We start from the raw sequence: 17,052 nt of genomic DNA on the forward strand, positions 1-17,052 counted from the left end.
ATCTATTTATTTATTTATTTATCTATTTCACCTATTTATTTTTAACTATTTATTATCAATGATCGAAAATCGGTCATTGATAATAAATAGTTAAAAATAAATAGGTGAAATAAATAAATAAATAAATAGATAAAATAGTTAAATAAATATTTAATATTAATATTTTATATGATAATAGTAAAAGTAATAAATATTTTAAAAACACTTATTAAAATTATAAATAAATAAATAAATAGATAAAATAGTTAAATAAACATTTAATATTAATATTTTATATGATAATAGTAAAAGTAATAAATATTTTAAAAACACTTATTTAATCTAATTAATTTTTAAATAGATATCATACGATGTATGGATATCACACACATTCATGATAATAATAATATTAATATGTTAAATGTTTATTATGTTTACCGCATTCTTCAATCGAACACATGATCGCGTTCGATAGCGCCAGTAGTACCTTAACCTACCGCAACCTACCATGACAAAAAACTGCTTTCAGACGCCGTGTAATTATCGTCGCATTGTCGCGTCGTCGCGTCGTGTAGTAACGTGTCCGCGCGTGTTTCTTTCATCGAGTGATTTTTAATCGCCAACAGTTATTATTCGACAGTGATTAATAGTGATTAGTGATAGAGTCATTAGTAAATTTCTCGTCTCATCGAGTGAGTAAATAAATGTGATTACGTTAAAGTTTATAAAAGAATACAGTTCATGAAAGAAGAAAAACTTTCAGTTAATAATTTAGTGTGGATTTCTTGTCTTTTGCAACGTGATATCTACGTTAAATTTGAGAATGTACGATCTATCGGAAAATTCATTTCTCCCTCAAGCAATTACAGCAATACATCAAAAGTCATCGAACAAGGTAATAATAACTATTTTTTGACGTTATGTGAAAACAGATCTCGGGAAGTCAGAGGGACAGTGTGTCAAAGGAAATTCGTGAAAAGAGGGGTTTTTAGTGGGTAGGGAGTACCGAATTGGTAATTAGACTTGGTACTCGAGTCCCACATAACTCACCGGACCGACCGGTGAGTATGCATAAAGTGCATATTCCCCTCGTAAAAAAAAAAAAAAAACACGGGTAAGTGAGCGAATGAGAGAGAGAGAGAGAGAGAGAAAGAATGTATGTATTCGCATCAGTGGCCCGTCGTGCGCGGTGTTCCGCAGGGGTTCGTTCTGGGCCCGTTGCTGTGGAACATCGCGTACGATGAGGTATTGGGGAGGGTCCTTCCCCATGGCTGCCATGTCATATGTTACGCGGATGAAACGCTGGTGGTAGCTGGGGGGAAGGACTGGAGGGATGCGACCGCGTTGGGGAACATCGCGGTGGCCGTGGTGGTCCGCGATATGAAGGCGTTGGGCCTGAGAGTGGCTCCCCGGAAGACGGAGGCCGTCTTTTTCCATGACGGCTCCCGGCCCCCCCCGGCCCAGGCTCACATTTAAGGTGGACGGAAGGTGGACCTTCGAGGAGCACTTTGCCCAGCTGGCCCCCAGGATGGGGGGGGTAGCGGCCTCGCTGGCGGGGCTGCTGCCCAACCTGGGGGAGGGCAGGACGGCCGTGTCCGCAAGCTTTATGTGGACGCGATCGGATCGGTGGCCCTCTACGGGGCACCGATCTGGGCGGGTGCTTCCTCGGGGTCCAACAAGATCAGGGGAGTACTACGGGGGTCGCACCGCCCCATAATTTTAAGGGCCGCGTGTGCATACCGCACGGTCGCATATGCGGCGATGGCGGTGCTGGCGGGGTCGCCTCCCCTGGAGCTCCTGACCCAGGCCCGGGCTGAGATGTACGGGGGGATTAGGGGGCTCCGGGGGAGGGGAATTGTGGTGGGGCCGGGGGCCAAGAGGGCCATCAGGCTGAAGGCGGCAGACTCGGTCCACGTGGATTGGCAGCGGCAATTGGCCGGGCCAGCCCGCGAGAACCAAAGAGTTGTGAGAACCGTTCTCCCGGTCTTCGGGAGGTGGATGAGGAGGGCCTCGGGGCGGATCACCTTCCGGGTGGCGCAGGTGGCTACTGGGCACGGGTGTTTCAGTCACTACCTATGCCGCATCGGGAGGGAACCAATCCCCAGGTGCCACCACTGCGAGGAGGACCGGGACACGGCGCAGCACACTCTCGAAGCCTGCTCGGCTTGGGAGGTGCAGCGCCGTGCCCTGGTCGCAGTGGTGGGAGCTGACCTCTCCCTCGGCGCCGTCATTGAGGCGTTGCTGAGGGGGGAGGAGGAGTGGCGGGCAGTGGCCTCTTTTTGCGAGGAGGTCATGCGGAACAAGGAGGAGGCGGAGAGGGATCGGCGGATAATGACCGCCCCAATGGTAGCACGAGGAAGAGCAACGGCCAGGAGGACCCGGCGGGGGAGGAGAAGGCTGATTGGGCCTCCGGCCCCACCGCTGGGCAGGGACTGAATGGGGGGAGGGACCATGTTGAGACCCACTCCCCCCCTTCACTGCAGGCTTGGCGGATAGGTGGGAGTGAGAGGGAGGTTCCGGGGCTGTGAGGGCCTCCTTATGGCCCTCCTCGGTGGCCCCCGCTCCCTTCCCCCCACCACGGCATAAGAAGAGGCCCCGTTCAGGAGCCGTGGCGAGGGGGGCCCCGGTGTGGAGCGGGGAGATCTCCCACCGGGACAGAACCCCATTGGACGGAGCCGGGAGGCGGACGGGTGTCCTCCCTCCCGGCTACAACGAGGGATTGCGGTAGGGGAGTCGCGGAAGAATGCCTGTGGCGTACCCGTGGCTCCCCCGTGACACCGCGGTGGAGGACACCCGCAGGGGTTTTAGCTGGTAGGAGTCCGGCATAACCCTCTCTCTCTCCCCGGGGAGGGGGGGTATCCATGAGGATTTCCCCTGCGTATAAAAAAAAAATGTATGTATTCGCATGTATGTCCGTGCATAGTATAGCGACCAGCTGATCGCAGCAGGCGCCGCGCGTAAGCACCCGCGTCTGGCGGTGAATCGCGTCACCCTTGCCCGCCTCTTGTATTCGACCCGTCATACGTTAACTACTTCCTTTAATAATTCAAAAACTATGCTTTGCACGAAATTTTGCCAAAGGAAAAATTGTCTTAGAATGGTGTCAGGAATACGTCATTTTACAGACAGAACGTTTTTCGGTATCGCCCTGTATATACAGGGTGTTCAAAAGTCCCGGACCGGTTGAATATTTCATAAACTATGCACTTCAGAAAGAAATGTTTCAGACAAAAGTTGTAAGGCTTGAAGGGGGCCATAAGATGGCGTCATTGGTTTGACCTTAAAAAGTCGTTTGAAGGTCACGTGAAGGTCACCTTCAATTTCTTAAATGGAACTCCCTATTTTTTGTTACTTATTCTTGTAGCTTATCTCGAGAGCTTTCCAAAACACTATAATGAAGTATTTCTTCATTAAGTACTTTTCGAGTTATGAGGCTTGAAATAATTTCTTAATTTTACATATGCCATAAAATATCTAGTAAAATATTCATTTTTCGATTATCTTACCTTAATACTTTTATGTACAAAATAATGATGGGAATCAATTGGTGTAAAGAAAATACATTGTTATTTTTAAGAAAAAATATGTAATTGTTAATTGCAAATTACATATTTTTTCTTCGAAACAACTATGTTTTTTCTTTACACCAATTGATTCCTCTCATTATTTTGTACATAAAAGTATTAAGGTAAGATAATCGAAAAATGAATATTTTACTAGATATTTTATGGTTTATGTAAAATTAAGAAATTATTTCAAGCCTCATAACTCGAAAAGTACTCAATAAAGAAATACTTTATTATAGTGTTTTGGAAAGCTCTCGAGATAAGCTACAAGAATAAGTAACAAAAAATAGGGGTTCCATTTAAGAAATTGAAGGTAACCTTCACGTGACCTTCAAACGACTTTTCAAGGTCAAACCAATGACGCCATCTTATGGGTCCCTTCAAGCCATACAACTTTTGTCTGAAACATTTCTTTCTAAAGTGCATAGTTTATGAAATATTCAACCGGTCCGGGACTTTTTGAACACGCTGTATACAGGGTGGCCCATTTTAATCATCCAGTGGAATATCTCGAAAATCATGCCCGGGAGAGAAAAATGTTTCAGATAAAAGTTGTATGGTTTCGAGGGGGCCATAAGATGGTACCATTGGTTTGACCTTGAAGAATCATTTGAAGGTCATGTAAAGGTCACTTCAATTTTTTTAAATGGAATATCCTATATATTTTTGCACATTCTTGTAGCTTATCTCGAGCGCTTTCCAAAACACTATAATTAAGTACCTTTTCTTTAAGCACTTTTTGAGTTATGAGGCTTGAAATAATTTCTTAATTTTACATAAACCGTAAAATATCTTGTAAAATATTCATTTTTCGATTATCTTACCTTAATACTTTTACGTACAAAATAATGAGGGGAATCAATTGGTGTAAAGAAAACACATAGTTGTTTTTATGAAAAAATATGTAATTTGCAATTAACAATTCCATATTTTTTCTTAAAAACAACTATGTGTTTTCCTTACACCAATTGATTCCTCTCAATATTTTGTACATAAAAGTATTAAGGTAAGATAATCGAAAAATGAATATTTTACTAGATATTTTACGGTTTATGTAAAATTAAGAAATTATTTCAAGCCTCATAACTCAAAAAGTACTTATCGGAAAGGTACTTAATTATAGTGTTTTCGAAAGCTCTCGAGATAAGCTACAAGAATGTGCAAAAATATATAGGGTGTTCCATTTAAAAAAATTGAACTGACCTTCACGTGACCTTGAAATGACTCTTCGAAGTCAAACCAATGGTACCATCTTATAGCCCCCTCGAAACCAAACGACTTTTGTCTGAAACATTTTTCTCTCCCGGGCTTGGTTTTCGACATATTCGACTGGATGTATTAAAATGGGCCACCCTGTATATATAGTCATTACATTTTCAATGAGAAATTTATATTTTTTTTCTCTTTTTTTTTTATGATTAATAATTAATGTCTGGTCCTTAACAACTGAGTACTAATATTAATGTTTTTTAAGAATATCTTATGTTTTAGTGCTTTAATACTACGTTACGAATTTATACGTAAACATTTAAAGTAAATTTTTCTTTTGTATAATTATGTAGAGTGTGTGTATATGGAAGGAGAATTTTGTGGCATAAGATAGCACGTTTAATAATAGTTTCGCATGTCAAAGATATAAGATGAGATTTTTATTATAAAGTTTCGAACAGTTAATTTAATATTAATTATTCCATTAGTATCATTACACAGCTCCACAAAAAAATCGAAAATATTTTTCCTGGGACCTGACTATATGTCCCTACCTTACTATATGTAATCGACCATGCTGAAACCGAATCCGATGTCCAAATAACCCCATCACGTCAGGTTTTTTTTCTAACCTCAAAAAATAGGCTAAAAATGATAAAATTCAACAACATCAAAACAAAAACCCAAACAAACCCCATAACCTCAAAACCCCATAAACTCCAAACCCCAGAACCCCAAAACCCCATAACCCAATAACCCCATAACCCCATAACCCAGTGAGAAAGAGATTTATGAGCGTTCAAACCGCGAAATTCAGTATGTTTGAAACAGCTATGCTCTTTAAGCCTATAAATCATAAAACTTCAAACCCCATAACCAAATAATCGAATAACCCTGTGACCTTCTAAGGTCGGGGTATTTCTCGCTACAAAACCTACATTCTGCCGAACCCAAGGAACAACGACGTGGACGTAGCAGGCTTCTGTTTCCTTTGGGGTGCTTTATTCACGTGAGGTCCCCTTGTTTGTGATAACGCACTTGTTTTTCTTCGAACGATCTACGAAGTGAACGCCGCTTTCGATTCGCCCTGTTTATTCCTACATCTCGTTTCAAATTCCAACAATAGTCCGCCATCATATTTACACCCCATGTTCCTTGGTAGCGCTTCTCCATATTTTTCATGTCTTGATGACATCTCTCTCCCTGCTCCTCACTGAAGTCACCGAGTTTGTCTGGAAAGAAATGTGAGTCTAAAAAATGCAACTTGATACTTATATTACACCCTAAAATCTGATAGTTTTTAATCATATCACTCACGAATTTTTCATAATCCTGACTTTTATTATTTCCTAGGAAGTTCTGAGAAACCTTGCGGAAAATAGTCTATACAGCTTCCTCTGCATCCGTCATGTGGGCTGTGAAACTGGCATCGTTGAAGAGAGTCCGAATCTGCGGACCATCAAAAATTCCTGCCTCTAGCTTGGCATCACTGAGTTTGGGCATTTTCTGCGCTATATATTTGAAACAGTTTCCAGTTTTATCCAAGGCCCTCACGAATTGTTTCATTAAGCCAAGTTTCAGATGCAGTGGAGGAATTACAATTTTCGATTCATCTACTAGAGGCGGTTTAATGACGTTTGAGGATCCAGGCTGCAGTGACTTTCGTTTTGGCCATTCCTTCTTTTTATAGTGATTTGCTCGATCCCTACTGTCAAAAAGGCATAAGAAGCAGGGGTATTTAATATTTTCGCTCTGCATCCCTAGAACAATTCCAATAATTTTAAGGTCGCCACAAATCCTCCACTGATGCTCCGAATATTTTATTTTTTCTAGAACGATTTTAACGTTTTCGTAAGACTCTTTGAGGACTGTGGAGTGAGCTATTGGTATAGGAGCCAGGACGTTTGTGTTGTGAAGCAATATCGCCTTCAGACTACGAATAGAGGAGTCTATGAAGAGCCGCCACTCTTCTGGTTTATAGACACCAGCTTTCAAACTATTCATTAGTCCGGCGATATTGTTGCAGTATACTAATTCCTGTGATTTATCCTGGGTGAAAAATGGTCGCAACTCCTGCTCTCTGTTCCTATAAACTGAAATCTTTGTACCTTTTTCCAGGAGATTCTTCTGTTTCAACCTTGAAGCCAGAAGTTCATGAGCTTCTTTTGACAATCCTAACTCTCTTCCTAAGTCACTCAATTCTTCTTGTGTAAATTTTTGAGGCATCTCGTTTCTCTTTTCCTGCTCTTCGTCGCTTGCACTTGATTCCTCCGATTCTTCTCCACTAATCTCCATATCTACGTCTCCTCTATCTTCTATTTCTACGGCACTATTGTCGGCCTCACCACAATTCGTTGGAATCAAGACAGCTGGAACCACTTTACGTGTATAGATATACTTGATTTTAGATCTATATTCGTATTGAATCCATGAGTGACGGTCATGCAAAAAAAACAATCCTCTCTTGATTCTGGCATGCTCCATACGACAGGTGCTGAGTATTTTAAATTCGAAAGGTCCTTCTTCTTGTAACATGTTATTAACATGTTATAGCAGTTCGCACAGATGGTATGTGGCACCCAGTTTCTATCCTGATTTAATATATCAGATGCGAAACAATAGTTGTATGCATCACAGACGACATCAGTGATTTTTTTCCGGATATTTGATGGTACATACATACCACAAACATAACAGAATTGGTCCGGTTTGTTCTGATCGTCATGTTCATGTTGACTAGAGGTTCTGTCGGTTGTGTTACGTCTTGTAGCTTCATACTTTGTAGAGGCCAAAGTACCCACCTTTACAAAGCTGCGGTTGCATGATGACGCCTGCGGGCTCGCTTTCTCACCCCGACCAGCCGCCGATACTGGGGATCCGACTCCCTGCATCGTAAATTTTTTTCGGGTGTGTTTGCCATGACGGCATGAACGCCGTTATCCATGGTCTCTGCCGGATCACGGATCAACTCCGTTGCCCATCGTCAACCACGTGGAGGTGCCCTGGACGCAAACACACGAAAAAAAATCGTTCTCGGAAAAACATCTCGATTAAATACGACACTCTAACGCGTGTGAAAGCGTATATGTCTCTTTCTCACTGGGTCATGGGGTTATGGGGTTTTGAGGTTCTGGGATTTTGGGGTTATGGGGTTTTGGGGTTATGGGGTTTGTTTGGGTTTTTGTTTTGATGTTGTTGAGTTTTATTATTTTTAGCCTATTTTTTGAGGTTAGAAAAAAAACCTGACTTGATGGGCTTATTTGGACATCGGATTCGCTTTCAGCATGGTCGATTACATATAGTAAGGTAGGTCAGGTCCCAGGAAAAATATTTTCGATTTTTTTTGTGGAGCTGTGTATCATTAATATTAAAAAAAAACAAATTTAATATATTATCTCAATAGTAATTATTATTTGTGGATACTAATTTTGTAATTAGTTTGGTACATCTCATTCGTTATTTATTTGTTTATATGTTCATATATATATTTGTATGCATTTGTAAAATATTAAACCTTTTCAGTGCAGTAATTTTGATTAATTAGAACTTTTAATATGATAATAAATTTTTGTATAGATTGATTTATTTTGTATATTTTTTTTTGTTAGGTTAATTTTTCATACGGCCAGATATTATTCGATTGTTTTTTCAGCTGCTGGGACTTGGAATTCCTGTTACTTATTTATGACGAGCTGTCTTATATTATTAGGAAGAGGATATATATTAGGTGCGCAACTAAGTTCTCGCTGTTTTTTTTATGAAAATGCAACTTTATTGTGAAAAAATGGTTACAAATGAATCATTCAAAGTATTGCCCATCGCTAGCTACAACTTTTTCCCCATCTTTCTGGCAGAGCTCGAATACCGTTACGGTAAAAGTGTTCATCTTTTGAGGCTATCCACGAATCAAGCCATTTTTTGATGTCTTCATATGAGCGGAACTGCTGATCAGCCAGACCATGTGCCATCGAACGGAACAAGTAATAATCGGACGGCGCAATATCTGGGGAATATGGCGGGTGGGGTAGGACTTCCCATTTGAGCGTTTCCAGGTAGGTTTTAACGGGTTTGGCAACGTGAGGCCGAGCGTTGTCATGCTGTAGAATCACTTTTTCGTGCCTCTGCTCGTATTGTGGCCGTTTTTCGCGCAGTGCTCGGCTCAATCGCATCAATTGAAGTCGATACCGTTCCCCAGTGATGGTTTCGTTCGGTTTCAACAGCTCGTAATAAATAACACCGACCTGGTCCCACCAAATACACAGCATAACCTTCGCAGCGTGAATATTCGGCCGAGCCGACGACGTAGAAGCATGACCGGGCAGTCCCCATGACTTTATTTTCTTTGGGTTGCTGTAATGAATCCATTTTTCATCACTCGTCACGATGCGATGAAGAAAACCCTTCCTTTTTTGCCGCTGGAGCAGTTGTTCACAGGCGAAAAAACGACGCTCAACGTCCCTTGGCTTCAAATCATAAGGAACCCAAGTTCCTTGCTTTTGAATCATTCCCAACGCATGCAATCGCTTGGAAATGGCTTGGCGGGTAACTCCTAATGCTGATGAAAGCTCTTGTTGCGTTTGGCATGGATCCTCATCGAGCAATGCCTCCAATTCAGCGTCTTCGAAGGTTTTTGGCCTTCCTTCACGCGGACGGTCGTCAACATCGAAATCACCGTCTTTGAAGCGACGGAACCAATCACGGCACGTTGTTTCACTTAGAGCAGCATCTCTGTAAACTTTGTGGAGCTCTCGATGCGCTTCAGCCGCCGTTTTCTTCGAATGAAAGAAGAAAATCAACACTTCCCGCAAATGACGATTATTTAGCACAAAATCAGACATTTTCACACAACCAAAAGTATATGACGCCAAAACAAAATCACTACTGTGTCAAAACGGTTTGTTTACCATATGTCTAAGCTTGGTTCATGACGTTTTGGATATGTCGAAATCGACCAACACTTATTGGTGGCGCAATCTATTGACAAACAGCGGGAACTTAGTTGCGCACCTAATATATATATATATAGGATCATAAAAAGTGTGCAAGTATGTATTATATGTTAAATGTTTTACTTAATAATTTTTATAGTAAATTTTCTTATACATTTATTATATTTTTCAGGTATCAAGACTCTAAGGAAAATTACTTCCTAATAGTGAATATATATATATGGACTTATGGGAAATATGATCACTCAATAAGAACTGAAAATTAAAGTAATCTAGGATTTTAAAGGAAGTTTTTGCTCGATTATATTTTATTCGTTAAGAAATATTTAAATCGTTAATTTTTAAGAGGAGCTTGTTACTTTACAATGGATTATTATTTAGTTGTTACTGGCCATCTGTTTTTACTTTTTAATTTTGTAATTAAATAATCAAAGTAAATATATATTATTCAATAATAATTAAAATTTTATATAGATATATTTGGCCAATGATATTAATGTACCATGAAGATTTTTTTATTATAGCACTTAGAAAAATGATTAGTCAAGGAAAATTTATTGATTTTATTTCCCTTGAATATATATATATCGTTAATTATTTTATTCATTATTATTGCTGATTTTTAAAGTGAAATTAACGTATTATTTTAGTAATAATTATTATTTATGGATATTAATTTTTGATTGACTCAGTACATTTATTTGGGCGTATCCCGATTGGACACGTAACGATTCGACACCGCTCGATTGGACACGCATTATTGGACAGGTTTTATTGGACACCGCTCGATTGGACACCGCACGATTCGACACCGCACGATTCGACACTGCACGATTGGACACGCACATTGCACGATTGGACACGGCAGCATTGGACACTGCACGATTGGACACGTACATTGCACGATTAGACACGGCAGCATTGGACACCGCACGATTCGACACCGCACGATTCGACACGCACGATTCGACACCGCACGATTCGACACGCACGATTCGACACCGCACGATTCGAAACCGCACATTTGGACATGTATGCACCCCGCCGGTAGGGGTGCCTACGATAGGGTGCAACTTTCCACGCGAAGCGAGGTTCCACTTTGCAACTTTTCACGCGAAGCGAGGGGGACGGGGTGGGTGCGGAAGGGGGGCCGAAGGCCCCCCTTGCACCCCCCCGTGTGTGTGTGTGTGTGTGTCTGCTCCATGCTCTTTGTGCGGTGTCGAATCGTGCGGTGTCGAATCGTGCGGTGTCGAATCGTGCGTGTCGAATCGTGCGGTGTCGAATCGTGCGTGTCGAATCGTGCGGTGTCCAATCGTGCGGTGTCCAATCGTGCGGTGTCCAATCGTGCGGTGTCCAACCGTGCGGTGTCCAACCGTGCGGTGTCCAATCGTGCGGTGTCCAATCGTGCGGTGTCCAATCGTGCGGTGTTGAATCTTGCGTGTCGAATCGTGCGGTGTCCAATCGTGCGGTGTCCAACCGTGCGGTGTCCAATTGTTCGGTGTCCAATCATGCGGTGTCCAACCGTGCAGTGTCGAATCGTGCGGTGTCGAATCGTGCTGTGTCCAATCGTGCGGTGTCCAATGCTGCCGTGTCCAATCGTGCAATGTACGTGTCCAATCGTGCAGTGTCCAATGCTGCCGTGTCCAATCGTGCAATGTGCGTGTCCAATCGTGCAGTGTCGAATCGTGCGGTGTCGAATCGTGCGGTGTCCAATCGAGCGGTGTCCAATAAAACGTGTCCAATAATGCGTGTCCAATCGAGCGGTGTCGAATAGTTACGTGTCCAAAAGGAGGTCACCCCATTTATTTATTGTTTGTTGATTTATATTTTATGTGTATGTAGAATATTAACTTGATAACTTCCCTTTTATTATTGATAATTCTTTATAAATTTTGTATTAGTATTTTTACGTGACTCGCTTTCAGAACATTTGTTAGCATTTTTACTATGAGTTATGTTTTTATTTATCCAAATTATTAATTAATTATATGATTTTCAGGTTTCAAGATTTGTGATTGCTGCGGCTTACTTATGACAAGCTGGTTATATTATTTACTGAAGGGATACCCGCAGGATCACAATATTATTTATTAACAGAATTTAGGTAAGTATCATCTTATGAAATATTTTGATTTGTATGCAGGTTTTCCCACAGAGCCTTTGTAGTATCTTTCTTTACGGCATTATTGCCTTGAAAATGTAGATTATTTTGATTTTATGAACATTTGGTAAAAATTTAAACCTGTCTTCCTTTTAACTAGAGAGGTTAACTATATAGTGTTTTATATAACAGTTATGTTTACTTTTCCGGTAATTAATTTAGAATATATATATAGTTGTTTCGCATGTACGATTACTGCCAGTATAATATAGTATTGTTTCTTATATGTTCTATATTTATTTATAATATATTAATTAATTGAGGGTTATCATATATAGAATATATATATATATATATATATATATATATATATATATGTAATAGCATAGATTTTTATAATAATATTATTTTTTTATGTGTTGTTTGTAATATTCTATGAATAACTTTAACGTGATTATATAAAGTGTGATTAATTAAAGAGACTTTATGAATTGTTTCTGTTATTACTCTATAATTTTCAGGTGGAGAATGATGTTTTATTAGATGACCTAGCTGGTCCATGAATGTTCCCATGTTTCGTTGCTGTGGGAGTTTCGTGGATTTTTATAGTATGGTAAATATATATACTTATATAACGTATCTCGTGGTTGCGCATTATGGCTTTGACGATGTAAATTACTTGACCTCAGAAAAATTTAATAAGGTTATGAGTCTATTTCTAACAAATTTTAATTTCGCTATTAAAGTATTTTGAGATATATATTTATTATTGCAATTAGTTATTGATTAAATATACTTAGGTAAAATAATAAAATTTTGTGATGATATTCATATAATGACTTATACTAAAATTTGTCGCAAATGCTTTTAACACAAGTGCGTTATTCAGAGTAATTGTTGAAGGTTTTTCTTTGAAAATAAAATTTTAAATCTATTTCTATCTTGAATATAGTTGATTAATAATAATTCCTTATATAAATATCGTCGTGCCTGGTTAGTGCTCTGCCTATATATCGTAATATACTTCTGGCTATATATTATATTAATCAGTTTATCATTGGTGATTGAAATTTGTGACATATATATATATATATGTATAACAATTCGGTATTTTCGATTTATTGATTTATAAAGTTCTATGAGTGACTTTTAAAGTAATCATATGGGAATTTTATAACTTCTTGTTAAAATTGCATATTCCAGTAGTTACATATGACGAAATCTTTATTGCAATAGTTATAAACAACTAACCTAAAGAATTTGTTAATTTTGTTTGATTAATATATGTATATAAGACCAGCTAGTATTTTTGGTTATATAAGATAACTGAATAATATAAATATTAAATGTGATATATATATATATATATATATATATTGGTTATATGTAATATAGTGATATAAATATATAGTGAATATCTATATATATAATTTCGCGTAAAGGTTATATAAAGTGAAAAATTCTTTAGAAAAGTAATTCTACAAAGCAATATTTAAAATTTTGTTGTGGGACGTAACACTTGTCAATCGATGTGCATTGGGTAGCCTACTCTACCCCTCTGCCGTTTTCGTGAAGAATTTTCTTCAGGGAGACTTCTTTACGGACTCCGTGCCACTGTAACGTGACATCTTGCACATCGACACTTGTCGTAGAGCACGGGACGCGCTCTTTAAAGACCGACTGACACCTAAAATAATAACTCTGGTTTAGTGTGATATATTGAATGAAGTTATAAATTAATTAATTAAACCTAAACCAGCAGATACGGTATTAATCCTTCTACTTTCCCATATTCCTACACTCGTTTACCATCGTCGCATGGAGAATAATTATTTAACAACCCTCTCATTAAATAAGTGAATTAAAACAGCAAATTCGGAACCTATTCAGTCTCTTTCTCCAAGGTTGTAACAGGATTCTAGACTTACACGGTACATTCCTTTTTTTTTGACAGGTGACTCCTCGCAAATTTTCACTGTAAGTGTTAGACATCGCGAATGAAATTTTAATAATCAATAAATTTTACTCCCAATAAAGAGATTAAAATAAATTATTTTACAAAGAGATGGTTAGCGCTCGACGACCGGAACCAATAACTCGTCGCGAATTCCCTCTGCGGAACGCAGGTGTAACTCGCCGAGAACTATATAGACAACGGTTATTGCGAGATCGTCCCTCCGTTGCACGACAATTATTTGTAGACAGGGATAACATCCCTTCTAATATTATACGCGCCGCCAACGATCGCGAAGATACCCTCTTCGATTTGTCATTCGCCCCCTTGCCCCCTGAATTTAATCCGGAAACCAACAACAACGGTGATCTCCCAGCGGTACCAGCCGGCGCAGAGTCTACGGAAGAAGAACTTGAATCAGTAGATTCGGACACATCAAGCGACGCGTCTACAATAATTATCGATTTGGATAACCGAATGGACGGAATTCCGCTAGGACTGCTCCGCGCTTGGGAGCGCAATGCGGAAATAAGGAGGAGTCCTGTGACGCTGGATCGAAAAGTCCAGACTGTGCCATCGCCAAGCCCTCCACGAACTCCTGACTCATTCTCAGGTTATTCTACCCCGAATTACTCCCCGGTCGCTCTTGGGGAAGTAGATTTAGAACCCATAGACATCTCTCCGAGCGAAGAGAGCTCTATAGATTGGGAAATAAATCAAATTCTCGACTACTTAAACAGTGAGGAATTCCTCGATACCATCGTAGACCTATAAAAATAATGGGTGAGCCATTTTAATTAACGCACGCAATTATTTCGGAAACAAAGCATTTTAGAGAAAAATGTTTCAGACAAAAGTTTTATGGTTTCGAGGGGGCCATAAGATGGTATCATTGGTTTGACACTGAAAAGTCATTTGAAGGTCACGTGAAGGTCACTTCAATTTTTTTAAACAGAATACCCTATATATTTTTGCACACTCTTGTAGCTTATCTCGAAAGCTTTCCAAAACACTATAATTAAGTACCTTTTCGTTAAGTACTTTTTGAGTTATGAGGCTTGAAATAATTTCTTAATTTTACATAAACCGTAAAATATCTTGTAAAATATTCATTTTTCGATTATCTTACCTTAATACTTTTACGTACAAAATAATGCGAGGAATCAATTGGTCTAAAGAAAACACATAGTTGTTTTGAAGAAAAAATATGTAATTTGCAATTAACAATTCCATATTTTATGTACAAAATAATGAGAGGAATCAATTGGTGTAAAGAAAACACATAGTTGTTTTTTACACCAGTTGATTCCTCTCATTATTTTGTACGTAAAAGTATTAAGGTAAGATAATCGAAAAATGAATATTTTACAAGATATTTTACGGTTTATGTAAAATTAAGAAATTATTTCAAGCCTCATAACTCAAAAAGTACTTAACGAAAAGGTACTTAATTATAGTGTTTTGGAAAGCTCTCGAGATAAGCTACAAGAATATGCAATGACAAATAGTAGGTTCCATTTAAGAAATTGATGGTGACCTTCATGTGACCTTCAAATAACTCTTCAAACCAATGATACCATCTTATGGCCCCCTCGAAACCAAACAACTTTTGTCTGAAACATTTTTCTCTAAAATGCTTTGTTTCCGAAATAATTGCGTGCGTTAATTAAAATGGTTCACCCTGTATATATATGTATATATAATTTAATAAATGTCCTTTGAATTTTGGTTTTTAAGTTTTTTTAATATCAGGATAATATATCAATAAAGAAGGTATACTCTTGTATGTCGGTAGGGTTAGCAACATCATTATCTCATGTTGGTATTACTGTCCGTCGGTAATGTAGGTATTATCATTATCTATTGTCGGTAAAGTAGGTAACGTTGTTATCCTACGTTGGTAATTACCATTGTGTCGGTAATGTAGGGAATTACTTTATCTTCAGTTGGTAAAGTAGGAAATGATATTATCTTCAGTCAGTAATGTCGGTAACTGTGTTATCATGTGTCGGCAACTTTTGTGTCGGTAACTTTTACTCTGTCGGTAAGGTAGGAAACCACATTACCATCTGTTGGTAACTTTTTGTGTGGGTGACATTACCTACTGTCGGTAATGTAGGAAATTCTATTATCTTCTGTTGTTAAAGTAGAAAACTGTATTGTCGGTAATTTTTATGCGGAGAATATTACCTTATGTTGGTAAGGTAGAAAACTATTGTCGGTAATTTTTATGAGGAGAATATTATCTTATGTCGGTAATTGTTTTATCTTATGCAGTTGTTCTTTATAATTTTCTTTATCATTCGTAAGTGAGGTTATGTTATGTAAAGCTAGCTTAATAAAGAAAGATTATTTTCAGAAATATTTATAATAATATATCGCGCGGTGGAACACTATTGATGTACTACGAGTATCGGCGATAATACGTTGCGCGGCGTGATTATATAATAAGAAATGTTGACAATTACATATTGTGCGGTGAGGTTATAATTAACAATAAAAATTATATTGACAATAATACTTAATGCGGTAGGATCGAGATTTATATGTTCAATGGAGGAATTATAATTTGAAGATTATAGAGGCAAGTTTTGCGTATTTAACTAAGAAATAAAATTTTTGTTGCGGGACGTAACAAAAGAAACAAAAGAAATGTTAAGGCTAGTATTTTCGCTCGCGACGTATTTAATACTGAATACTTATTTAAAGTTAAAACTTACTTACTAAATACACTGTTTTTGACTTATGTTATACACTATCGTCTAATAGCTTACGCAGTTCTTTGCAGTCTCTTTGCGCTTCACTTTTGTGGGTTTTTCGGGTCAGAGGGTGTTGTTCTTCTGTCACTGGGCAGTTTTCGGGGGGTAGGTTTTCGGTCGTTGAAAGGGTTTTAGTGGATCGCCGGTTTTTACTGTCCGTCCGTTGATTTGGTGATCCTATGTACAGGAGCAGGTTCGTTACCGAGGTCCAGACTGCTCCCAGCAGATGTAGGCTCCATCCGTATACTGAGTGTAAAGCGTAACCATGGATAATGGTGTCCACGATTAGTTTTATTAGCCGGATTATAATGAAAATTCCAATTATGCCGGCGCTGGCTGATCCGAACGTGATAAATCCTTTCCAGAGTCTTTGTCCGGCGTTTTCGGAAATTTGGTCTAAGGATATTTCATCTAGCAGGTTTAGCATGGACACGCTTCCTGCCGGTATTTCTTGTCCCATAGCGCCTCTCGCTATTGTATTCAGCATGTAGGATTTTTCCATGGGAAACATTATGTGATCACGGAGTCTGTCTAG

General features: G+C 39.0%; 1 protein-coding gene across 1 annotated transcript; it reads left to right on the plus strand.

The window, feature by feature from the left end:
- The first annotated feature begins 1,740 nt into the window (after nt 1-1,740).
- Nucleotides 1,741-2,415, plus strand: LOC145973723 (uncharacterized). The gene has a single exon (XM_083103300.1). The coding sequence runs from the start codon at nt 1,741-1,743 to the stop codon at nt 2,413-2,415; it is 675 nt and encodes a 224-aa protein (XP_082959426.1).
- The last annotated feature ends 14,637 nt before the right edge of the window (nt 2,416-17,052 follow it).

The sequence above is a fragment of the Camponotus vicinus genome, unplaced genomic scaffold, assembly GCF_025532165.1.
Source record: "Camponotus vicinus isolate PSW18456_S1 unplaced genomic scaffold, iyCamVici1.0 SCAF_6, whole genome shotgun sequence".
Lineage (NCBI taxonomy): Eukaryota > Metazoa > Arthropoda > Insecta > Hymenoptera > Formicidae > Camponotus > Camponotus vicinus.

Bases quoted from the DNA above. Each gene is read 5' to 3' on its own strand.
- LOC145973723 (XM_083103300.1), top strand. From the start codon at position 1,741: ATGGCGGTGCTGGCGGGGTCGCCTCCCCTGGAGCTCCTGACCCAGGCC.